The sequence below is a fragment of the Podarcis melisellensis genome (genome assembly GCF_964234715.1).
Source record: "Podarcis melisellensis genome assembly, chromosome: 2".
In the NCBI taxonomy this organism is placed as follows: Eukaryota; Metazoa; Chordata; class Lepidosauria; order Squamata; family Lacertidae; genus Podarcis; species Podarcis melisellensis.
The window spans coordinates 31,530,659-31,557,169 of record NC_138529.1 but is presented as its reverse complement, the minus strand read 5'-3'; the positions used below and the strand labels follow the sequence as shown (position 1 = coordinate 31,557,169).

General features: G+C 42.5%; 1 protein-coding gene across 13 annotated transcripts in view; it reads left to right on the top strand.

Annotated features, from left to right (window-relative positions):
* The window catches only part of CACNA1G (calcium voltage-gated channel subunit alpha1 G), a 319,266-nt gene that overhangs the window by 246,361 nt on the left and 46,394 nt on the right, over positions 1-26,511 (top strand). For 9 of the 13 annotated variants that reach the window (XM_081899492.1, XM_081899496.1, XM_081899491.1 and 6 more), the window contains 8 exons: positions 733-833; positions 2,607-2,730; positions 10,638-10,706; positions 11,838-12,022; positions 20,421-20,547; positions 24,692-24,817; positions 25,506-25,595; positions 25,797-26,010. In XM_081899492.1, coding sequence (XP_081755618.1) covers positions 733-833; positions 2,607-2,730; positions 10,638-10,706; positions 11,838-12,022; positions 20,421-20,547; positions 24,692-24,817; positions 25,506-25,595; positions 25,797-26,010 — 1,036 coding nt within the window. The remainder of the gene's footprint in view (positions 1-732; positions 834-2,606; positions 2,731-10,637; positions 10,707-11,837; positions 12,023-20,420; positions 20,548-24,691; positions 24,818-25,505; positions 25,596-25,796; positions 26,011-26,511) is intronic. The other 4 variants (XM_081899498.1, XM_081899495.1, XM_081899501.1 and 1 more) reach the window with 1 other exon arrangement.

Sequence of the window (26,511 nt, the reverse complement as noted above, 5' to 3'; positions counted from 1 at the left end):
ATCCACTGAGAAAAGGTAAAACCTAGCCACTCTTGTAGGTTCTGTTATTTGTTACTCTTCTCTCACAGAGGAGTATATCGTATATTAAAGAAAATGCCTTATATTAAAGAAAATCTTTTCCCAGAGATTCCTCCTTGCCGCCTTTATGTTTGCTGTGTTCTATTTTTCCTATCGAGTTGTTTCTTGACAGTTTTGATACTATCTGAGATTGAGAGACAATTATATTTATTCTTTCTTAGCTGCTATGTCTGCATTTTCCACCCAGTGACTTACTTTTAAAGTGCTGCTGCCGTGCTGGAGTGGTCTTTAAGCTGATACTGTGCACAGCAGTGCATATCTCTACAATAAATTTCTCTCAATCTATGCTCCGCCAGACACCCATCTCTTTACGCTGCTTCTGTAAGTGGAGGAGCCTGCCTGTACTGTAAGATACCATTAATCCATTCTTGAGCAACACAGCATGAGTGACATCTCCGCGCAGTCAGATTAATTGTTTTAGTCCTTGTTTTAAGGCCAGGATGTCCAATTCAGAGACGGCCTCCAGCTTGCAGCCTGCAAGGTATCTTCAGGGCTGATGGGCAAGGGTGGGAATTAAAGTAGCATAAGAGCTCTTCACCTGTCTGTTTTCCTCGTTACAGATTACAGTTTTGAATGGCTGCTGCAGCCACTCGGAGGAGCTGATTGATGTCTCATTGTGTTTTCAATTTTTGTCTCCCTCTCTTTCTCTTTAAGAGTAAAAAGGACCGTATGAAGGCTTGGATAAGGGCACGCCTCCCCTCCTGGTGCAAAGAAAGAGATTCCTGGTCTATCTACATCTTTGCTCCTCAGTCTAAGTAAGGCAACTTAGTGTGATTGATAACGCTATGGCAGGCAGGGCTCCAGGATTCTGTGCTCAAATAAATATTTGCAGAGCATGGCAGTTGTAGAATTCCCGCAGACTTAACAATTGCAAGGAGAACTGAAAAAAATGTTGCCAGCTGAAGGATTTGAACTTGTGCTAATGTCCAATGGCTGCCTGCACCTCTTGAAATCAATTAATACATCGTGTAACATTAGCTGCTGGCCGTCAATGCTAACAACATTGTGGAGGGGCAGTGGGTGGTATCCAATTAATACTTGTTTCATCAGTGCAAGGATTTCTGCTTGTGCAACAAAATAGATTCTGAGGTTTCTCCAAACGCTCCGGAGCAGATTTGGGCAGTGATTGTAGCACTAATAGGGAACTTCTATTGCATAAGCAGAAATCCTTGCACTGGCATAATGAGTTAGTTGGATACCGCCCTCTAGCTCAAAGGTAGAGCACTTGTTTTACATGTGGAAGATGCCCTGATCTCTGGCAACTCCAGTTAAAAGGATCAGGTATCAAGTGATGGGACCCTGGAAAACTCCTACCTGTCAGAGTAGATCATTCTGGTAAGAGTGTGTTCCTTTAACATTCATTCATATAGCCAGAAACAACAGCAAGAGAACCTAAAGTGATTACATGCAGGGATTAGTGTTTGCAGACCAAAACATTTGCTTTAACAAATATAATTATAATTTTTGCTGCAGTTGCTATTAACAAGTCCATCTTAAGTGTGACTATTTTCTGCTTTCTACTCAATAAACCCTCACGGTGTTGTTGTTTTATAAGTCAACTAGTAAGGAATTCTGCATTAGATAGTACCTCTGTAGCATCAGCCATACATTTTGGGACTGGTAGCAGTAGTGATTTTAATGTGATTTCAGTAAGATTAATTGTTTGAATACCACCCCTTATTTTTACTTTGCCCATTGGCCTCTCATACTCTCAGTTGCTACCCTATCTTCACTTGTACACCTGAAAGATTTGCTTTTGAATGTGTAAGGGTAAGAATTACACTTCCTGACCTCAGAAAAAACACAAAAAAGAAACAGACACACACAAAAACATTTCTGGATGGTTGGTTAATCTGGCCATGTCTTTGACCAGCCATGTCTAGAGCAGTGATGCATTCAGGCACACGGTGGGCAGCCTCTTCTGCAGTAAGTCATTCAGCAGCACACACTACACATCAGGAGCTCATTAAGAATCCTATTGCACCCAATGCAGAAACACTGCCAAACTGATTAGCCATCTCCAGCGGAGGCCAAGTAGAAGGGAGTCCAGGCGAGAGTGGTGAACTGTACAGAGCCACAGCAGACAGCCTCCTCTAAGAACTCACAAGAGCTATTCATTGATTCATTGACTGATTGATTGGTACATTCCTTGTGGCACACTAGCAGTTTTCTCAGGCATGTTATTTTGGGATAATAATAAGGTATAACAAACAACTAAAAAAAAAGTGTGATGTTCTCAACAGAAGATCTTTCTGAGAGTGAGATGCCTTGAAATAAGCTGGGAAAAGTTTGAGAGAAGAATTATGCCAAAAAATCTCTGTTCCTGAACAATTTGAAATATCTGCAGTTATAGTCTAATGAAAGAAATGTGTAAGGGTGGGGATTCAGTTTCCCAAGAGTGGGGGTTGGGGGGAGAGGGGATTGTTTCAGACATTTGGTTTAGAAAGAAATGGCAGTCTGCATGCTTAAGGCTTGTGATGACAACTACCGGTAATTCCTAAGTCTTCTTTTCCTCTTCCCTTTCCTAGATTCCGTGTGATATGCAATAAAATAATTACTCACAAGATGTTTGATCATGTCGTCTTGGTAATCATCTTTCTGAACTGCATCACCATTGCAATGGAACGTCCCAAAATTGAGCCACACAGTGCTGTGAGTAGTCACCAAGCCTCATTGCTTCCTGATGGTTACCACCTTGCTGATCAGATCAAGCTGATGTTGTATTCTTAGCAATGTCTGTTCTTGCCTTCAATCTCTTTAGCCATGGTGTTGGGAGGGGGCTAATCTCAGCTGGTTAAAGGTGATTTAAGTAAAAATACTGGGTCTTGTACTAGTTTTACCAAGAGATCAAAGCATCTGTGGGCAATCACCTCAGCACACCCTCTCTCTTTGGTGATCTAGAGAGAATCCTATTTCATGAACAGCCTGAAGGCCACTGCAGTTTCCCTGTAGCTTTTGTAACATCATGAAAAAGTAACACTGGAAGAATGAATACAGTTCCTCAAGGAGAAAACTTTCTTTTTCAACATCACTTTCAGAATTTTGCTTTATGCAACCTTAAGAGGCTTGTGGCACCATAAAGCCCTTTTTTTCTTTTCATAATCTTTCACTGACTAGAGCCCACTTCATTGGATGCATCACTCTGATTGAATTGTCACAGAAAGTACTTTCTGCATTCTATTGCCATATGTCTCCAACTTTAACTTAGTTATTTACATATTTTCCCCTTTATGCAGTGTGTATATATAATTACATACCTAATGTAAAGGAGTGCCTCTTCCTTTATGAACATGCTTTGGCCGTGAAATCTGTAGGAGAGACCTTTTTGGACATCCATATATATTGGTATATAAGACAGCAACTCAAGATAGGGCCTTTTCTGTAGTGGCACCCAACCTATATGAAACTCCCTCCCATCAGAAATGTATCTGGTGTCTACTTTGTATGGAATTTGATGCCAAATGAAGACCTATCTCTTCACCAGGGCACTTGGCAGTGGTTGATCAGTGTTGCCCAACTGTAATGGCGGAACTGCTTTCTGCTGTTGGCTTAGGATAGATTTTTGTACTAGTTCTAACACATTGTGTTTTGCAGTTTTTGTAGCTACATAATAAATATTTATTAATATTTCATTATTGACTTAATTAAATGCAGAATAGTTATTTGATAACTTTGTTGTTTATGACAAAGGACATAATTTAAATTTATTGAATGAATCAATGAATCAAAATAAAGATTACACTCCATGCATCTGATAAGGTGGGCTCTAGTTCACGGAATCATTTGCTGTAATAAAAATGTATCGGTCTTCAATGCACAAGACTCTTTGTTGCCCTTCTAATATGACTGCCTCACACATCTAAAGGGATGAGTGTTTTCAAATACTCATACTTTGCTTCACTTCTGCAATTCCTCCACGTGTTGAGAAATTCATGGCAGCCTTCCTAAGATAAGCTTTTTTAGGAGGAGAAGGGGCTAGAGACATCGTGTCATCCTAATAATATGTTTTCACCCCTCACCGTACAAATGTACATATTTGAGCAGGCATTATGGGGTCACAGAAGCAAGCACACAAGCAGTGCTAGTATCTAAGCAACATCAGTACCAAACTTCTACTTTCAGTGTTAAGGCAAAACTGCCTTCAATTCCCACCTTGGCAAATCCTGTTCGTCGGCTGCCTGGCACATCTGTCCATTACAGATGCACAGCTGACCTCCAGATTTGCATTTATGTGGAATTTGCTGCTGCTTGTCCTGCTGCCATGCTCTGCTCTTGGGTTTAAGCATTGTAGTTTATAACAGAAGACAAGGTCTCATCAGTTTATCACTGGCTGTGGCTTATTCTTTTTTTAGTTCTTCACCTGCATGCTGTTACTTTGAGCAATAAATGCCCCTTCCCAGCAGTGGGTGCAAAGGGGCTTTCCTTGCTTTTGCCCCGTCAAGCTGTCTTTTATTCCACCCTGCAATATCCAAGAGCAACAGCCATGTGCCAAAGACATCAAAGTAAGAACACCCCTTTTTTTTCTTTTTTGGCATCCTATTTCCCAAGGCAGAATCAGCTTGTTTTAATACTTGACACAACTATGGCATCTGTCACAGTTTTCTTCTTCAATAAACATTCAAACGCTTTTGCTTTCTTGGTATAATGTTGGGTTTTGGTCCTTTCCATCTGTTCTGCATTGGCATTTATTGGGGGGCACAGCACAAAGGAAGGAAAGGAATAGCTCTTTTTTGCACTTCTTTTTCTCCTCTTTGTTTTGATAGGAACAAACATCTTCATTCTGGTTCCCTGCAACATTTGTTTTGATAGATTTGCATAATTGGGTTGGTGTTTTTTTCAATCAGATCTTCATAGCAACAGTGTCTGTCAATCAGATTCTAACCAGATAAAGCACATTAAACTGACAGTTCTATTATTTTATTTCAGTTTCTTACCACCTGATCCTATACATGTTTGCTTGGACATACGCCCCACTGAATTCAATGGGATTGCATCCTGGTGAGCATGCTTAGGATCTGCAGCTTCAGAGAGGCAAAAAGAGGGGCTGATAAACAAAACACACAACCGTTGGGGGGCTTCTGTAACATTGTCAAATGCTATTCAGGCTGCACCCCTCTAGAATCATCTTCCCTTAGCTTAAAATGAGAGCTGAAAGCAAAGAGTATTTTTCAAATGGTCAAATCCATTCAAATTAAATGCACCCATTTGAATGCTCTGGAGTTCTATTAAATTTGAATATGAAATGACAGTTTTAGTTATTGAAATGCTTTAAAGTCAAAGTACCGGCAGCTGAAATTTCTGGGTTTGGAATTGAAGCCATCCATACAACTTAACGGCATGTTTGGCTGATGAACAAATGATAGGTTTTATTGTCATGGACGAATGTCTGTTAGGAGTCCAGCTGGTGTCACAAAACAAGCAAGAGGTTAAAATAAATTTTCGGTTTTCATACCCAAACCACCAGGGCCAGATATTTTGCTACCTGGAGCAAAGGAGAAGATTGTGCCCCTCCCAATTCCACAACCGAAAGCCAGATAAATTGATGGTTGAATCTTACTTTTAACACTGGTGACCAGATAACATCTACTACCACACTGGAGAGTAGCATGGCAAAGTAGCTGGTCCAGAACAGGTCATGTAGCAACAGAACAAAATGGCTCGAGGCTCAGGAAGGAAAGTCACAAGATGATAATGCTTCCCCAGGGCAGCTGCCACCTTAGGCAGTTGCCTCAACCTGCCTAATAATAGGGCCAGCCCTACAACCCATGTTGATGAAGATACCACAAAGGTTGTCATTTCAAAACACGTTGCAGTTAGTCATTAGAAGCAGCTGCATCAAAAACTAGTCCTACCCTGGAGATCAAGCTTTCAGACCCAAGACATTCCAGTGGTAAGGCTGTGAGCATCATTCCTTATGGAGCCAAAACAGCACTGCTCAGCTCACACACAGGAGGGAAGTTATCAGCAGGATTGGTGAGGAGAAAACCCAAAGCTTGCAGTAGTACAAAAATATTTAAAGGGAGTGAAGACTCTGAAGACTCAGCAGCATGCGCAGTGGGCACAGAAGTGGGGTGGGCAGACAGTGGGAAGGGAGAATAGAATGGAACAGAGCGGCTGTAATCCTAATTAGGAGCACTACAGCATTTTGAAGCAATTCCACCCTGTGTTCCGCTAAAGTTCTCTCTTTTCTGGGTCACAAAATCTGCGTCCCATAGATTTCAAGGAACTACCTCCAGATGTGTGCCTTTGTAGCTTAGCCACTTCACACCGACTAAGATTTCCATAACTGGTAAAGCACATAATTTTGTTTTAAATGATTGCGTGACCCACAAAGAACTGTGGCATGAAAACAAATTTAAGTTTCTGCTTTTTCTTTTCTTTCTTTTTACTCCCCCTCCCCCCACCCACAGAAACTGAACATGTGTGTTAGTTAGTTAATAAAATGTGCTCTTCATTAAGGCTGGGAGTTTTCAAACTTTTGTCAAATGGGGCTTCACATGAATCCCTTTCCAACTATTAAAGTAAAAACGCTCTTTTAATGAGCGAGCAATCATTGACACTGTTCTCCATTAACTTGCTTTATAAAACAATTCTTACATGAGTGATTTGGATAGGGCGAGAGCTATTTTGAGCTTGTGGGCCATTATTAACTTTCAGATGCTTTTCTTAAAAAAAAAAAATCCCTCTATTGCATGTTGTCAGGGAGGTTATTAGGAAACAAACTCACATCTGGTTTGGTTGAATTTAGCAATTGTTCTTTGCATGCAGGACCTATGAAAGAATTAGCCGTTTTAAGAGTAAATAGTCATAGGATTTCAAAATGGTGCCTGCCAGCACACAGAATTCAGAAGAAACCACTTAATATCAAACAGGCAGCAGCGGGCAGTGAAGTGGGACAGCAGTGCTGACCTGGCCTCCAGCCGCCCATATCGCTGCTATACACCAAGACTGAAAGCAGGAGGGATGAGGCATTGGTGAGGTCAGCATGGTGCAGATGCACTGGTGGAACCAATCTGGTGTTCCCACCGTATTATTCACACCGTGCCAACCTCACAACCACTTTGTCCCTCCCCATCTCTGTCCTGGTATGCAGAAGCTATGAGGGCAGCTGGAGGCCAGGTGCCATTGCCCCAGCCCTCCATCCACTACTGAACAGAGGTCTTTTAACTGGCATTTTATTTCGGGGGGAATAAGGTGGCCCAGGTACCAAAGAGGACAGGGGTGTGTGTGGCTCATGCAGCTTCAGTGGTTGTGGAGAAGAGGGAATTTCAGTGGGTGTGACTTCCCCTCCTGAGCAAGGGCTTAGGTCTGGGGGCCAAGGGAAACGTAAGGATAAAAGATGGGCATGGGGAAAGATTTTGAAGTGGGGCTGGGGTGGTGTTGATCAGAAGTGTCAAGTAGAGCAACCAGGAAGATTAAATGGGAAACGGGGTGGGGTGGAGAAAGACATGCCCCTGAAGCTGAGGAACAGAGAAGCAGCTGAAGCTTTTGCTCAGAATTTGTTCTCAAGTTCATGGAGGATAAGGTTTTCCATGGCTACTAGCCATGATGGCTATGTTGGGTCTCCATTGTTGAAAGCAGTGCTGCTGGATAGTACAAGACTTCCTGTAGGCATTTTAATGGCCACTGTAAGAACAGGATGCTGGTCTAGATGGGCCTCTTCTTGTGTTATGTGTAGACCAGCATGGCTCTTCTTATGTGCAGAAGGATAGTCTTTGAATTCAAGTGTGAGAAAACTGAATAAATTTTGGATTAAAAGTGACCAACTCAGACAGGATAGAAGAGAGCTGGACCATGAATCATGGGCTTACAAAGGATTTCAGTAGTCCTCTACCTTGGTATTGGGAGTGGGGGACAGTGTAAAAACCCCTAAAGGGAGTCAGGGCTCATATACTAACTTCTCCATGGAACAGACTTCTTGCCTAGAAACCAAAATAGATATTACTTGAGCTTCAGTCGTCTCTAACAATTATTCCTTGCCTTCCAGAGATGTGGATTTTCTAACCGCCTCAAGCCGGTTCTCTTGCTGTCCCAGATCCAGCCAGCCTGTCACCGCAGTGGGGGAGGGAGGGAGCACTGCCTCTAGACAATGTGCAATCCCTTTCTGAGAATTCTCTCTGTGGTCTGCAGAGATTACACTCTAAAATTGCTGCATGCTTCACGCAAAGGAGTCTAATATTCCAAACCTTTTCTGACTGCTATTAATATTTTATCTGCAGCCCTTAAAGCAGGACCTTATCCAGTCCTCCAGCAGCTCATCTGCATGGTATGCTTGCTGACCTTGTAGAGACCCATCTTTTGTGCAGTACTCCAAAGAAGGCAGGGAATGTTTTCCTGGTGAAGAAACTTGTGTGGTCACAGCAGGAACCTGCAAGTTTTGATTAATTACAGAGGCCAGCCTGGAAAAGTGGCTATTAACTGATTCCCGAGTCATTCTCCACACATCACGATCTATCATGTTTTGAGTTTTGAACAGCATTCTTATCTTGGAGGCCTCGTCTTCTCCCTCAGCATAATCAGAGATTGCAAAGAGATTAGTCTGAAGTGTGATGTCTTTAATTATTATCATTGCAAAGTCTGGTTTCCACTAGCTAGTAATGTGATCATTTGTGAATGTGATCCAGAGAGGATCCTTAGCCACCCCTGGGAAACCTATGGACTTTGGCTAAGCTATAGGGATGTCAGGTTAGGCTTGGATTTCCCACAGGTACCCTTTGGGGAAATGTGGAGCACAATGACTGGAGGTTTTTATGAAAAATGAATTAGATAAGGACTGCAATGCAGTGGTATGTAATAGCTAAATGCTAACAAATTTTGGTTGCTGTGGAGTTTCCCAATACCAACATGGCCATTAAAGTGTACCTTGCATAAGTAATAGCTTTTGGTACTATCCTTTTTCCGAATATTCAGGGTTCAGCATTTCGCACTGGGGAGGTAGAGACCACCAAGAGGGATATATATAATTCCCCTGAAGGTCACAGACAACTTTAGGCAGATATATCAGCCTTCCCCTACCTGGTGCCTTCCTAATGTTTTGAAGTTCAGCTCCCATCATCTCTTACCATGCTGGCTACCGTGGAAGAGAGAGTTGGAATCCAAAACATCTGGAGGGTACCAGGTTTGAGGAAGACTGAATTAGAAAAAGGACGAGGTTTGTTTCTGTGTTCATTGCTAATTGAGGTTCAGCTGTGTACATTGCTGGAAATGAGTAGGTTGGCCTCATGTGCTCAAAGGTAACCCAAGTGTGGACCCTGGGTTGATACTGCTTGAAACTTGCATTGTTTTTATTTGTTTCATTTCATATTACAGTGGTACCTCAGGTTAAGTACTTAATTCATTCTGGAGGTCCGTTCTTATCCTGAAACTGTTCTTAACCTGAAGCACCACTTTAGCTAATGGGACCTCCCGCTGCTGTCGCCGTGCAATTTCTGTTCTCATCCTGAAGCAAAGTTCTTAACCCGAGGTACTATTTCTGGGTTATCGGAGTCTGTAACCTGAAGCGTATGTAACCCGAGATACCACTGTACTCCTATAATTTCCCATAAATTAGCAGAGATGATAGATAGATGATAGATGATAGATAGATAGATAGATAGATGATAGATAGATAGATAGATAGATAGATAGATAGATAGATAGATGATAGATAGATAGATAGATAGATAGATAGATGATAGATAGATAGATAGATAGATAGATAGATAGATAGATAGATAGATAGATAGATAGATGATAGATATAGATATAGATATTAATGAAAGCACAAAAATCTGTTTCTGTTCTCACTGCATTGACTCTCCTGAACTACACCTTAAATGTAGAGAAAGGAAGAAAATTCACAGGACTTGGGTCAAAAGAAAAAGGATACTCACACATCTTTCAGATTCCCTTCACACATGTGGATTAGGAAACCCAGCTCTGCACGAACAGCAGTCATAGAAACTGAGGTGGACAGCTGTGGTAATGTGGCAGATAGGAGGGTGGGATCTAGATTTTCCTCCCCTTGCAAGAACTGCTTTGCATGCCTACCTCCAGAAAGCTGGTGCTCAGCTTGTTTGTAAAGCAAGGATGGTACCAAGACTCTCAGCAATGTATTTAATATGTCCTGAACTTTACATGGGATGCACAACAGCCCCACACAACACACACTATTTCTGGTGCCTTCCACTTTCTATCAGGCACTTCCATGTATTCTGGAATTCTTAGTACAAGTAAAAAGACGTCACTGCTCATTCTAGGAATATAGAGAAAGATGTGAGATTGTGCTGCGGGAAAATGATTTGCAGTGCATATCCCACCTCAATGTATAAGAGAGCCAGCAGCTGTCCATGGTACTAACACAGATAAACGTGCATGAGAAAAAGCAAAGGGGCGTTCACAAAATTAAATCTTATCCTGTACATATTTGGACTTGTTTCTTCTTTGATAGCAAACGTTGTGGGTATTTCTGTATGAAAGCAAGAAACCATTTAGCAGCTCCCAGGTATGTAAATATTCACAGCTTGGCAAATGAGATTAAAATATTGCATCTCTCTCTCTCTCTCTCTCTTTTTAAATAGGAACGAATTTTCCTCACACTCTCCAACTATATTTTCACAGCAATCTTCCTGGCTGAAATGACCATCAAGGTAAATTACCCTTTGGCCTTTTGGCCCCATCCTGAACCCTCATGAAACACATCTTTCCTACCTACTGAACTCATTTCATCAGTATAAGCTCTATGCCAGTATGCACATGTCCTATGAAAATGGGCTTCCCTACTGGGACATCCCAGCATGCACATGAAAAACACCTCTGAGAGTGTTTGGAACTCATATGCACTCATTGAGTTCTAAACAATTAAGCTACATGTTTGTAGCAGCTAATAGAGCAAGAATAGAAACCAGTGATGCTCCAGATGGTGCTGGACTACAGTTTCCACCATCCCTTTTCCTTGGCCATGCTTGGCTGGCCTGATGGGAATTGGAATCAAGCAACATGGGGAGCCACAAGTTCCCCATCCCTGTTAACCGAGGTTGGCTAGTGGAGTGTGTACTCCCATCTGTTGACCTTATGAACCACAGAACTGAGACCCTGTACAGCAGATTGCCATGTAATCTAAATGAAGACCAAGCACATTCCACAAGGGCTCATTTTCGACATTTCAGTTTGTATCTGCTATATGCTCTTTTAAGAGATTTACCATTCAGACCTGCTTGCCTCGGAGAATGCCAGAGTTTTAAATGCTCGGCTGAAACTTTCTAACTTGCTGGGAATTGGTGGGGATGTCACCCTTTCCCACCAGTGTGTAGAAATAAATGCTTCCAACAAAGCTAGCGTGTGTGAAATTAGCAACCTCTCAAATGATTCATTTTAGTTGTTGTGGTGACCTTGTTGCACCTGAAAATTGTTTGAAAGCCTTGTGGCTCAGGATAGCATATGGTCAGCAGCTTCCAACCATTTATATCTGCAGTCAGCTGTAAGAAAATATTAATTGTGTGTGCCATTCTTTTATGTAATTTCTATACATTATTGCAGACACTTGTGCGCAATTAGGTTTTAACTGCATTAAAAATACATCAGCTGTTAAAGGCACAATCTGGGATGTTTCTGCATAGTTATTTTTTACGAACCTTACATTATAACACTTTGCAGGATCGGCTTAGTTGTGTTTCTATAACTGGGAAGCCAATGCATTTGCAGTCTCATATCTGTAAATAATGCATTCAACATATTGACTCAATTAGTCATCTTTTGTTGCAATTTTGACATTTTGACAGGTGGTGGCGTTAGGCTTGTGCTTTGGTGAGAAGGCATACTTGAGAAGTAGTTGGAATGTGCTGGACGGGGTGTTGGTTCTCATCTCAGTGGCGGACATCCTAGTTTCGATGGTTTCCGATAGCGGCACAAAAATCCTTGGAATGCTAAGAGTCTTGAGGCTACTGCGAACTCTCAGACCATTAAGGTAAGGAAACTACAGAGGGTTATGTAGGATGGTCAAATGTTGTTGGGCTGGGTGTGGGGAAATGATGAATCCAGTGTGTCATGGAAAGAAATAAGGGTGCTCTTGAAGAAATAAGGTCCCGTTGCTCGGTCCCTGCTCCTGCCAACCTAGCAGTTAAAAGCACGTCAAAGTGCAAGTAGATAAATAGGTACCGCTCCGGCGGGAAGGTAAACGGTGTTTCCATGTGCTGCTCTGGTTCGCCAGAAGTGGTTTAGTCATGCTGGCCACATGACCCGAAAGCTGTACGCCGGCTCCCTCGGCCAATAAAGCGAGATGAGCGCCACAACCCCATAGTCTGCCACGACTGGACCTAATGGTCAGGGGTCCCTTTACCTTTATGTATTAACAACAATATCAGTGCAGCCAATACAAGATCATAGGGAACTTACTACTGAATCTATTTGTCCATCATGCTCAGTGTTGTCTACACAGACCGATAGAAGTTCTTCAGGGTTTTAGGCAGGGGGCCTCACCCAGCCCTACCTAGAGATGCTGGGAATTGAGCATGGGACATTCTAAATACAAAGAAGATGCTCTACTGTTGAGCTACAGCCAATCATTAGGGGGGCGGAATAATTATTGTGAAATACCTAAGATGCATATAACTAAAAAATAATAAAAAAAATTTTGCAAAATTAAAATAACTTTACCTGATGCTGGAAAGACCACAATGTAGGTATCAGGCAAAAGGCCCGCTCCTTAGTAACCACACATCTCATTTGGTGGAGGCATCTAGAGTACCACCTCTAATGAAGATCTTAAGGCATATGCAGAAAAAGGTGAACCTTCCAGTAGCATGGCCCCAAGCCATTTAGGAGATTAAAGAATAATATTAGCACCTTGAATTTGGCACAGAAATATTTTGAAGCCAGTGCAGATGTTAAAGTCCATATGTGATAATTAATATTCTCACTGCCCTGTATTGGAGCAGCTGACTTTCCAGACTGTTTCCACAGTTAGCCCCATGTATAACACATTGTAGTAATCCACCAGCCCCTTGTAAATCTGGACTACTTGCAACTAATTTTTTTTCTCCTGGCTGCTATTGCCAGGATCAAATACAAGAGAAACCAACATTTAAAATGTATTCAGAATAATTGGGGGGGGTGGAGGGGGTTGAATACTATTCTGTCCTGGCTTTGGCTTCCAAAATAGATGTATGAATTATTCACTCTTCATAACACTACGCTACAAGTCATTTTTCGTGGCTCTTTTCTATCATATTAACACTTCTCTGAGTGTTGAAGGCAAATCTGAATTTCCCTCACTTTGTGACAAGTGCTCTGATCGGACTAGTAGGCTTAAAGCTGGCAAACGTGTTCCAGCAGATATGAGACTGACAGGTGTTTAGGATGGAGCTGTCTGCATGGTGCAAGTTTAGCAGAAAGAATCGAGACTGCTGAGGCTAGCAGAACTGGGAAATACTCCAGGGATTAGATGGGGAGGTATGTTTTGGAAGGGGGAGTAACACATGCCCTGACTTCAATTTTCTTCATTTGTCATGCACTTGACACTAGCTTAAAACCATTCTCACTACAGCCTCAGGTAGCTGAAATGGATGGGTTCTCTGCATGGAGAGCTAGATCACATTCCTGATCTACAGGAATGCAGCATTCCCATTCCCAAATATTAGTGCTAACTCTAGTCAGCCTCAGCCGCTGCCCCCCACCCACCCACAACCTCTTGGATACCACTGAGCTTCTGTTCCTCCCTACCACCTCCGTGGTCTCTGATCCACCACACTATAAATTTAGAGCCAAAAAGCCCCTCCTGGTTTCACCATTAAGGGTCCCTGGAGCTCTTAAGCAAAAACATGTTGCCCTCTTTCGGTGATTAGGGATTAGTTGTATTCTGTAAAAGTCTTTACATTTTTGCTTCCTGAAGACATGAGAACTGCATTAGCATTGAAGCTGAGGAGGAAACGACAGAGGTTTTTAAGCCAAAGCTGTGCACGTTTCTGCACCAAGTAATCCAAATGTGGTTTTGGTGCCCGGAATAAATAGTGCAACTTACATAATGCATATTGCAACATTTGGATGTGATTGTTTTTCATTATATAGTCTACTTCAAGGAATTTGCACACACACACCCTTCCCACGCCAACAAAAAATATAGAAGAACGTAGATCTGGTGGGGAAATGGTGAAGCAGACAAGAGGGGGGAGCCAAGGGAGTGTCAGAAGAATCCCTGTCCAGCTTGTAGAAATCTTTCATCAAAACATGCCTGCGCACATCCAAATCTGCCCCCACCCTAGCACCAAGTGTAACTGTACTCTTTGCTACCAAAAGGAAACAGCTTAGACAAACACGCCTCCCTTTTTATCCAAAGAGGCGCCACTTCATACATGCACTCTGTGATGTGGTGTCCGCAACGGATGCAAACCATATGGGCACTTCTCCACATGGTATGTCGTTTGTGTGAAGCGCTGCCCTTGTGATTCAAGCCAGTTTTAACCGCGCCAGCAAAGCCTTGGAGGTTGTGCAAGCTTTGTTGGCCAGGAACTATGTGTCCAAGGCTTTACACAAGGTTTGCCATGTGGCAGGGCACACATGGCTCACATCCTTGGTGGCCATCACACCACGGCCACACGCACATCCATATTAACCTCTACCTGGTCTAGGCTTGCAGAAAGCAATCCATTCGCTGTATGTGTATGTATGTGGTATGTTTATTTGCTGGAGGAGTTATATAAAGATCATCCATCTGCTTCCTTTTTTAAAAAAAAATGAAGAGAATACAACATTCTATTATTAACAAAAAGCAAACGCAGTCGTCTGTGTAAATTATTGTTCTAATTGCTCGGGGAAAATAATGGAGATTGGAAAGTGATATTTCTATTATTGTACACAGGGATTTAGTGAGAGGCAGTGGCGAGCAATAAAATCTGTGTTGTAGTTTCCTGCTTCCAGCGTTTAGGGACATACCTGCTTTAAATAGTTCACTAGAACACTACAGATCACGCCTAGTGTTAAGCATGACTAATTTTATTAGCAGGAGTACTCTGGTGATTGAAGACTGACTAGTGATTGGCTCCAGCTAAAAATGAGTAGGCATATCAGAGGTGAGTGTGACAAATAGGGTTTTTTAATATAAAAAAGATGAGAAGAGGAGGAAGGAGACATTGTGCAGAAGTCTCAGAGGGAGACATGAAATGAAGACCCTCAACAGGAGCTACTCTAATAAGACCTGGAAGCAAAGGGCTGGCAAAGGAGAGTGCAGCCCTCAACCACTGGGACAGTAAGGGGAGGACAAAGGAAAATGGGAAGAGCACAGCCAGGAGGGCCTTGTAAGGTAAAGAAAGAAAAGGGGGAGAACCCTAGTGAAGGATTAAGGACAATTGCTGCAACATTGTCTGGGTCAGGGCTGCTTTTATATATGGAGTACCAATTAGTTGTGGACTTAGCTGATTTAGGCAGGAATGGGAAACCTTTGGTTCTCTGGATGTTGTTCAACTCCCATGAGTCCTAGCCAACATAGCAAGTGGTCAGGGATGATAGGAGTTGGAGTCCTACAACATATGGATGTCTACCATTTCCCCATCCTTGAGCTAAGGATAGAATGGGGGGAGACTTCCAGTCCCAGCTCTAAGCTAGTGTTCAAGTGTGATGCTGCCCATTACTCCAAAGATAGTGACTCTTGTCCAGGTAGGGTGGCACTCCCACTATAGGAGGAATGTATGGGTTGCGCCTAGATCCTGCTTTGTCACTGAAGGCACAGTTGACCACAGTCGCATTGAATGCCTTCTACCAGATGCAGCTGGCATGCCAACTCCAAACCTTTCTGGATAGAGATAGCTGAGCCTCAGTCATCCATGTTTTGGTAACCTCCAGGTAATGTGTTATATGTGGGGCTGCCTTTGAAAAGAGTTTGGAAAGTACCATTAGTTCAAAATACAGCTGCTAGATTGCTAACTAGAACCAGATGCAATGATCACAAAATGCCAGTGCTTCGTTAATTGCACTGGATCCTTGTCTTGTTCTGAGTTCAGTTAAGTTCTTAACTCCTAAAGCCCTTAATGGCTTAGGTCCAAGTTGCATGATGAATCTTATTCTTCTTTATCAGTCAAGGTCATTTTCGAAGGCCATCACTTTTGGATGGCCCTGCCATCACAGATTCAGTGGGAGGTGACAAGGAAAAGGGTCTGCTTGGTGGTGGTGCCCTGGTTGTAGAATTCTCTCTCCAGGGGAAAAAACAAAAACTTGCCTGGTACCTACTGGCATCATTTTTATTCTCCCAGGCATTTTAACTGGGTTTTATTTCAAGTGTTTGGTATTTATACTGTTCTGTAACCTGCTCTTTTAGCTTCTGTTCTTGTTTTTATTGTATACCTGTTATTCTTTTCTATGGTATTATTTTATTTCTATTTTGATTATAATCTGCTCCTGGGAAGTTTCTTTGAACTGCATGGTATAAAGTAACTAAAATAAATAGGTAGGAATGCTAGTTTATTGCTGATCTAGAAAGTGGAGCTGCCTACATGGATGGGAGCTGCCTGTGCAGAGCACACTAAGCTGAGGACTAGGATGGTTGCTTTGGAGGATAAAGGGCAGGCTATGTCTGCAGGAAAGCTTTTCCCACTCACAGTGAACACGTTTGGAATGCACTCAAAATATGGGAAGCAGCCTTGGGAGAAAATGAAGGAAAGCACAATATGATATTCTAATTTTTTCATGTCCAGGTGGTTTTCATGCATTGGGTGGACTGTGCAAGGGTGGCAAGTGGGTCTTCTTGGATGCACTTAATGAGACCAAAGAAAAATGTTCACTAAAACTTCCAGCAAGGCTTCAGAGCCATGCTTTTACAACATTCACTCTACACTTGTTTTAGTGTACACCCACAAAGGACAATTTATGTTCGTTTACAAATGCAGTGTCCACTAAATAGTAAAACAGAGTACTTGTATTAACTACTGTTCACTCTGTATGTCCACATCCGTTCTTAAGACTTTACTCCCAGCTTGTTAAGCATGGCAAGCTGCTTTGGTCAATTTTTTTAGGGGGACATTGCTTAAGGACTTGGTAGCTAACATAAGGCAAGCAAGCTTCTTCTTAATTCTCTTGGTAAAGTTCTGCCCTTGGTAAGACTTGTCCTTGGTAAGGCAGTGCAGTAATTCTAGCTGCTTTGTTTTCCTGCTTGCATCTGTCTCACGTATCGATTGCTTGCTCACTCTCTCCAATTGCAGCAGTATACTCTAATTCGCAGTTATGGAATTTTGTGCCGTATTCAGGAGTGGCGCTGCATCACTGAAGGTCACTGATTAGTGTGGTAGTTGTACAAAGTCCCAATCAAGGCTTCCTGAGTGAGTTTCAACTCAGGGAAGTTGGAATGTATATGACAGAATGGAGGTAGGAAAGTCAAGAGCAAAAGGATTTAAAGCCACAGTGTTATGAACAAACAAAATAAAACCTAACACAGGGAATTGCTGTTATCATTGGATATAGAATTTAAAGCTACTTATAAAAGACAACTATTTTCTTAAAGCTTTTGTACCTCTTTCTTCAGCAAAAAAGAGGGGGTTCTATAAGAATTAGAAGTCATCCACATGGAGAATGATAAGCTGACTCTCCATTTATAAATTCCACACTCTATGGCTCAGTGCCTAACAGGGCTTACTGATGGTCTCTTACCCAGGGCCCCTGAAAATCATAAAGCCAACTGTGCATTTATAATGGTGCTGTCACTTTTTCAGGGAGAGTGTCATGCTACGAATCTGCAAGAAATAAAGTGGATCCATTAAAATTGGGGTGGGGAATCTCTGGTGCACAATCCAAGCATGGCCTGCCAGGCCTCCCCATGCAGCTGGTTGGTCTCTCCTGCAGCCCCACTCCTTCCAAAGCCCATTTCTCCTTCTTGGCTGCTTCTGTGTGAAACAGAGGACAGGGACAAGCTGGTGGTGCAGAAACAGACCGTAACACGCACAACAAAGGAAACGCAAGAGATGTGTATCAGAGGAGGGAGTGTGGGGATAAATGGATGTGAGTAAATGAGTGTGTGTGTGTTGGTGTAGAGATGTGTGAAGTGGGAGGATTGTGTAGATTAATTGGTGTGTGTAGTCTTGGCCCCATCCCCTTCTGGATTTGGCCCTGTCTATTGCTGGCCCCCCCCCCCAAAAAAGAGAAAAGTTCCCTACTGAATCAATTTAAGGATACCTTTTGGTGGAACCAGCAGAAATATAAGTAAATATCTTTGCTTTTTACCTTGAGAATGTGAATGATAACAGTGTATTCAGGAAAAAATACAAACTGCTGAAGCTTTGCCGAAGAGCAGAATACATAGAGATTTTCTCCAAATGGGTAGCAATGTTCAGAAATCCCAGTCAGGAAATAAGGCCACATGTGACAGTGAGTTAGATTAAAACTATACATTCAAACTTCTTGCAGAAGTGAACCATTGTCCAAGGGCCTACATCTGAAGAATGATGTCGGGTTATAAAGTGCCAGACTCTGTTTACAGGAGCTTAGATTGTTAACCGTGAGGTCAAACGGGATACAGTTTAATTTCTCAGCCAAGTAGCATGGGGTTTCCAGGGAAGCACTACTGAGGCTACTGCTGTATTTTTAAAAGTTGAGCAAAATTAAAGACATGTTGACAGGATACATCACAGGCAACTGAATTCAACACACACACAAATAAATCTATTTTATTCATTTTTATTAGATTTATCTACCTCCCTTCATCACAAGATCTCAGGGCAATATCTCAATTGTCTGAAACCAGAATCTGTAGGCCAATGCCCTTAATTGGCATCATTATATCATAGACTTTTCCTCATCTTTTGAAGAAACTGGAGTTTTGGTCAACTGTTCTGGTCATCAGGGGCCATAAGGGGAAGAATGTATGTTGCAGTCACAGCTCTTGATAACTTACGGCCTTTCTCCATTACAGTGCATTTAAATAGTCAAACTAAAGGCATCTTGAAAGCTTTCTCTCAAAAATTATCCCATGGGTACTCTGAGAATCCTAAGCTGTCAGTTGCTTCAGAATACCCATCTCATTCAATGTTGTAATATTTTTTTAAAATCATTGTGGTAGCAAAGATGCATCCCCATATTCAGTGATAAGCCAAATTCAGCCACAGCTCTTTCTTTACATCTAGCTTCACATTTCTATGGCTGTTTGGAAGACTGGTTGTGTGTTCAGCCACAGAGTCCACTCTCCTGGTGCGCCTAGCTGCTGAGTGGTAAAATGAATGGACACCAACAATCGTCTGAGATTTAAACGGCCACAGCTTTATTGATTTCAGATGTAGGAAGCTTTGGCATAGGCATTGGGTGTGTATCCCTCTCAGCCCCGCCCCCCTTGCTCAGGAACTGAGGCATGACAGGGTCTATTCGGGGATGGATCCGTCGCAAAACGCAGGTTTACGCAAACAGCCCTTGAATGCTGAGGGAAGCTCTATGGCCCGCTAGCCCTACACACTTGGCTCTTTGGACAGAGACTTCCCTCTAGGCCCCTCTAACGGGGTCCCCTGTTAACGCCACCCCAGGGAACAGGGGTGGGTGAGTCACCACTTCACCACACCCCGATTGGATGAAAGACTATAGGATTCCGCCCAAGGCCTAAACCGCCAAAGTTGTGCTATGGGAAAAATGAAACCTGCCGAGCTTCTCAGCTCCGAATTCAGCAACCGCCAAAAGACCACAGCAAAGCTCGGCTAGCTGAAAAGACATGGTTAGAGTAGTATCAACTATTAATGAAGGGAGGGGAAGGGTGGGTGGGTGGGTGATGCTCCTGGCCAACTGGATGCTGTGCTGAGTGGTCAGCCAGGCCAAGTAGATGGCCAGCCCTCCCCCCCCTCCCCGGGCCACTGCAGATTGGCTCACTTGAAGGACGGGTTAGGTGGGAACCCATGAGCTTCCGCAGTGGCCAGAGGGGACAGGGAAACAATCTAAAAAGGGGCTGCATGTCTGGGGGGGAGAGGAGGCACCGCGTTAGGCCACAACCACCGCTCTCCTGCAAGTCGGTAAGCGGCCATTACAATCGTATAAAGCACAGGGTTTATTACAGCAGTGTGGAGGAAAGCATGGCAAAAATACATAGATGTTTTAAGGTGAAATGCCACAAATTGGTCATTGTAAAATGACAATACTATTCAGATGTCCCATTTATGCTGCTGTGTTTATATCTCTATGGGATAAGTGTGTTGTGTAAAAGCACAAAAATCCTGTAATTCACACAAGTGCTCTCCCAAATGCACATTTTCAGTTCCATTTTACCTTTTCAGATTGGAGTCATTTTATTTCTTTAAAGTTCCTGTATTTGAGCTAGTTGCTACTTCAACTTGCCTTTCCCCCACTCCCTTTGAATGAAGAAAGATATGTTGTTAGGATGCTATTAACATGCTAGTTTTGTCTTTCAGGGTCATTAGCCGAGCACAAGGGCTGAAGCTGGTGGTGGAAACCCTGATGTCATCCCTAAAACCCATTGGAAACATTGTTGTCATCTGCTGTGCTTTCTTCATCATTTTTGGCATCTTGGGAGTCCAGGTAGGCTTTGCACAGGATTCACTGAAAGTAGAATAGACTAGATGGTCCATGTGCTCAAATTCACTGCATGGAATTGGAGACTTTCCTATACACAGACTCTCACAACCATATATACCTCTGGAAAGGTGCAAGATTCAACAGGTGCTTATAGAACAAATAATAAGTCCATATGTTTCAGAGCTGCTTCACAAATTACTTTTTTCTAGAAATGCAGTCAAAATACTTGATTTTAGCTGCAAAACCGTTTTGTATCTCTTTTGTAGGAAATGTACACTTTTTGTGCATTCCGCTGTGAGTTTCATTAAGCAAAAGTGTGTTTTCAGCATCACTGTAGCACATTTGGAGGGAGGGGGCTGGTAACCTATAATGGATGGTTACCCTTTTCAGAGCCTGAGGGCTTGCATTCCCTTCTGTGCAACCTTCCAGGGGCCCACATGCCAATGGGCAGAGACAAAGTGTGCAGAACAATACATGTGAATTTTGCCTCTTGTCTAGTCTGTGTCCTCCATCCAGCCAAGAGGTATAGTCAGAGTCCAAGGGTTCATTCTAGACAGGCAGAAACACTCCATGATGAGACTGGTGACAGGGTGCATGGGTTGGGGGGAACCCCAAGGTCCAAACAGGGCCCACATTTGGTCCCTGGGCCTGAGGTTCTGTTTCCTTGGCCTGTAAGCTCCCTGTTGCATGTACATGTGTGGTAAGAAACATGCTACAGAACTTGTGAAGCAGCTCTCAGACAAACAAGTCTCTACACACTATTGGGGGGGGGGGGATCAGGCCACTAACTAGTAGAATACAAATGAAAATTCCTTCCAACCCAAACATTGAATGAAAACCTACTAAGCCTCTCCAAGATACATTTAGCAGCTTTAATGTAGTATTGCAAGTGATTTGTTTCTTAATCAATTGCACAGTTTATAATGGCTTAGTAATATCCAGTGGTCCCATTTGTTCTCCTCATATTTTATTTATAGAGCTATGCCTTGATGTATAGGTTGGAATATGTATTATATCACTATAACTATAAAACGGCTCATTATTTTTTTTTGGATGTCATCCTGAGCATTTACCGAAAGTTTTATCTCTCCAGTCTCCCACTTTCCAGATATCGAAATCTGATTTAGTAATCTTGTTTTGATCTCTTCCCTAATGTGCTGGTTGCAATGCCCCATATTTGCTCGCTGCAGTTCCCAATATTTGCTTCAAGTGCTGTAGAGTAGGCACTAGTAACTAACCTGTCATGGAGACAGAGGTGATGAAATATAATGATGGAAAGTACAGGGTGTAGCTTGATCCCCTAGTCCCTAAGCCTTTCAGAAAATGCTGTGTTGGGGAAAATCATCAACCTTTGCTATGCATCCAGTGTTGTGCTTTTCAACACTTCTACCCCCCAAGTATAGTACTCTTAGGTTAAATTTTTTTAAAAAAGATTAAATGTCACCACCTATGAAATATATGGGTTTGCATTGATCTCTATTGTTTGGCTTCCTCAACCAGAGCCCTAAACACTTGGCATCTCTTTTCGAGTTCAAATAAAGAGGTGATGTTTAAAGAGTCCAGTGGGAAACGAACCTTGCCATAGGGAAGCAAAGCATGATAATGCCAATAACTTTTGTCACTCAATAAAATAGTGCAAATGTCTCAACCTAGCCTGATGCAGGCCGCTGCACTGACATCCATCATAGTAGCTGTCACGCTTTGCCGCTTCCTGTTTGCCATTGAGAAAGTGAGAAATATTAATCATCTGGGGTTTCGATACCTTTCACCCTGTTGGTAATTGTATCTGATGCTGTTGAAGTCAATGCCTTGGGGTCACCAGATTCACAATACAGTGTGAGGCCTGTGCTTCAAGGGTTGTGTGCACCACAGAATTTCGACCACTGTGACTGCACAAGCAGGAGAAGCGGCACCTTTCAAAATTCTTCTGTCACTTTAACAGATGGGGAACACCTGTCCCTTATCTGGCAGTCCTAGACAGAGTGACTGAGATCTCACAGAAAATGTTGGACAGAAAATGTTTGGGAGGAGGGGCAGGATACAGATTGATTGATTGATTGATTGATTGATTGATTGATTGAATGAATAAGTGTGATGATGGGAGGCCTTTCCTTCATTCTGCTTACAGGCAGAGGTATAGAATCAGATGGGGTCTAGAAAAGGAGCTGATCTCTTTATCCATGTATATGATTTAACTAGCAAAGGTCTGTGCAAAATTCCTCCCTCTAGTAGACTGAATAATGTCTTTGTCTGATCAAATGCACGTGTAGACCTAAGGTGATTTCAGGAGCATGAAAGGGCATAACTGTGAACTCAGCAGGGTAAATGGACCCTGGTACTGGATAAAAGCAAGCAAATACTGTCTTGTAACCTAAATAATAATCCAAGGTAGGAAATGTATTTCCAAGCAGCAGTTCAGAAGTTGTCAGAACTGTGAGGAAATGATAGCCAGGGCTGGATTTAGCAGTAGACATACACAGACACCAGGGTTGTGCCTTGCAAAAGAAGGTTTGTTGTTGTTTGGTGAGGAGGCAGATTGACAGGAGGCCAACTCTAGCCACCTCCCTTTCCTGAACAGGTGCTCAGCACAATTACCATTGACATTATAGTGCTACTTGGATATTTATAGGGCCCCGACTGCTGGATGATCCCAGGTAATTATGTATAACATGCATTGGAAAGGCGAAATTTCTTTCCAGTTAGGAGCAGCCACTCATGTGGAAGCTTCCAATTACACATGGCTCTTAATCTTCACTGGATTGGGGGCAATTGTTTATGAGCTTGTGTATACTACAGGCTTCCTGTACATTAGGGCCGAACTGCAGTGAGTCACATTCTGTAGCAAAAATTAGCCTTGGGCATGTCTCATGGAAATATGGGAGATAAATATTTATAATAAACAAATAAAAAGTGTGGGTACCACTGGCAGTTATTTGCAGCCTTGTTTGCACCATTCAGGTTGTTTGGGTTGTACAGTCCCTGTCAAAGAGAGTAAGATATTCTGGACGTGGTACAATATTTTGTGTATGGGCAGAAATCATGAGGTAGTCCACCATCAACCAAGTACCCTTGAAGAAGAAGATTTGGTGGCTTGCTCCTTCCAAGTCCGTCAAGCCAACTCTTAAAAATCATGCTGAATAATTAGCTTTCGCCTCTATCAGTTCCTAAAACTTTGAATGTTATTGTGAAGACATTTTCACATGTATCCTGATGACTTCTTCCTGCAGCACTCGGTCAGTGGTGACCCTTAAGTAACTCTAGACCCTGGACTTCACAGTCTTATAGGGCGATGGTCATTTAGTTGTGAAGCACACAGTTGACATTTCTCTTCTCACCACGGCAATTCCATGCTTTGTAACTGCTTTTCCATTGCTAATATGTTAGAGCAAAGTCAAAGAAAAACCTGTTTGCGAGGCCTGGTAAAAGAAATACTCTGAGCTTGTGCAGTTTTGCATTTTTATGGTACCATCATGGCTACAGAAATAAAATGGGGTTTGCTTTTGCTGCTTCATGCTAAACACATTTACTTGGGGGAAAGCATCATTTCTTCTAGAAAAGGATAATATATCTTTAAGGAATGAGTAATAAAATGAACATCTGTAACCAAGTACATGCTTGACTTGCCACCTCCTAACTATAAAATATTTTGTTAAAAATAAGAAGGAAGGATGCTGTAGTGACTAGCTTCAGCCCTGGTGTTCCCTGGCATGTCCATGCCAGCACAGATGCAGATGTCAGGCCTGTTTGGAGCTGGCTCCATTATCTGCTGCTCCCTGGGTGGTGATTTGGGGGCCTTTTTGTTGGTTTTTATTTACATGTCCCAGCTTTTAATTATTCAGAAGGCAGCTCACAAATAGAAGGAAAGCCAATTAAATCAATTAAAACAGCAGCATAAAACCGCAAATAAAAATAAATAAAAACAGCAGGACCAAAGCACCATTCACTAAAAGATGGTGTTAATAAAACATTGGGGGCCTGGTGCCAGACCTCAGGGCTTAAATGGGGCAGGTAAGACCTGTTCCTGATGACCACATGCCAAGTGTCTGAAGTTGGGGGCACCCAGACAAAAGCCTCCAGACATATCTCAGTGACCGGGCATTGTAAAGTCACATTTGCTAATTATTTTGCCATCTCTTGGTTTTCACAGTTGTTCAAAGGGAAGTTTTTTGTCTGCCAAGGGGAAGACACAAGGAACATTACCAACAGGTCGGACTGTGCAGAAGCCAGCTACAAATGGGTCCGGCACAAGTATAATTTTGATAATCTCGGCCAGGTATTAATGGAATGGTAATCTGCTTCTTTGCTCCTTTATTCCCCTGATTCTAAGTGTTCTTGCCGATTTTGCAGCTACCGTGGCAAATGACACATTTCCTAGACACAAAATGTGCACTTAAAATCCCCCATTTTAGAGTTCGTAAGTCTGCACAAGTTCCTTTCTGCATTAAACAAGGGCTTGCACCTTCTTGGACCATTACACATCATACTACATATGTCTATCAAAAAGCCTCATATTAGAAAATTTGACACCCTGTACCCAGCACAACCTAATGCTTGCCTAAGAGATGCACTCCAAATGTTGCTGGACTATAACTGCCGTCCGCCTCAGCCCATATGCTGCTAGCATCTCCATTCATTTACAGGGTCCACTGGAAATCATCCATACTTTAGCAGTGTGGCAGGAACTAATTAGAAGTGCGTGGCGGAAGCCTGTAGGGTGAAAATGGAGCTGGCTGCCTCTATTTTTTGAATTAAGCCTCATTGTTGGACCAGTGTCTGACACTGATAGGTTTTCGCAGGCAGGAGATGTTCGGCATCAAAGCACATTATTTTTATCAGCAAGGTAAAAGAACAAGCTAGAATGCAAGTTTAAACTTGAGCAGATAGGGTAGAAGATGGGCACATGAAAGGAGTTGTTTTCTTCCGGCCTAAATGTAATGCTGTGTTTCCTCTTGCCTTTCTAGGCCTTAATGTCTCTGTTTGTTTTGGCCTCCAAAGATGGGTGGGTGGACATCATGTATGATGGATTGGATGCTGTGGGAGTGGATCAGCAGGTACGTGGTTTGGCATTAAGTTAATTGAAGAGATAGTTTTGTAAAAAAACAAAACAAAGCTGTAAGGGGTACAGCTCCTCCCCGTATCTCACAGTCTTCATAGACAAAGGATGTTCCAATCTTACTTTGCACATTTATACAGCCTTGTCCCCGGTACCCTCCTAGGTTGTAATTTTAATGGCTTTCTTCTCTGCCTTGTAGCCAGTCATGAACTATAACCCTTGGATGCTCCTCTACTTCATCTCCTTCCTGCTGATTGTTGCCTTCTTTGTCCTCAACATGTTTGTGGGAGTTGTGGTGGAGAATTTCCATAAGTGTCGTCAACATCAGGAAGAAGAAGAAGCCAAGAGACGAGAGGAGAAGAGACTCAAGCGGCTGGAGAAAAAGAGAAGGAGTAAGGAGAAACAGATGGCTGGTCGGTAGTCTTTCCTCATCTTTCTGAGTCCTGCTTGACCTTTGACAGTCTCCCCGTAACTCCCTGCCTAGCACCTGAGGCTCAGATTCCTTTCAAAAGCATGTCCAGCTATGAAATTTGCATGAAGGATATAGTTCTGGCATAGGCTAAGTAACGAGCCGCAGAAACATAGCAATGGCTGCATGATTCGCAACTACTTTATACGCTAGGTGATTTTTAAAAAAGAATAATTTTAAATGTATTTTTTTTATTGCACAAGCTTAGCATTACCCAAATAGTGTCAAATGCAAAAACCAACAGTTCCAGAACAGGCCAAGAATCTTAGGCGTGTCTAGCACTGTTGCTGAGAATTAGCTTCACTATTTGGTTTATTACAGCCTTGTAATGTCACAGTGAAATCACTTTTGTCAATTTCTGAGCCAGTTTTGCATATCGATTGATGAAACTGCTTCGTGCATTCAAGGATGTAATAATAAAAAGCAGCCTTGTTTTAGAAATGCT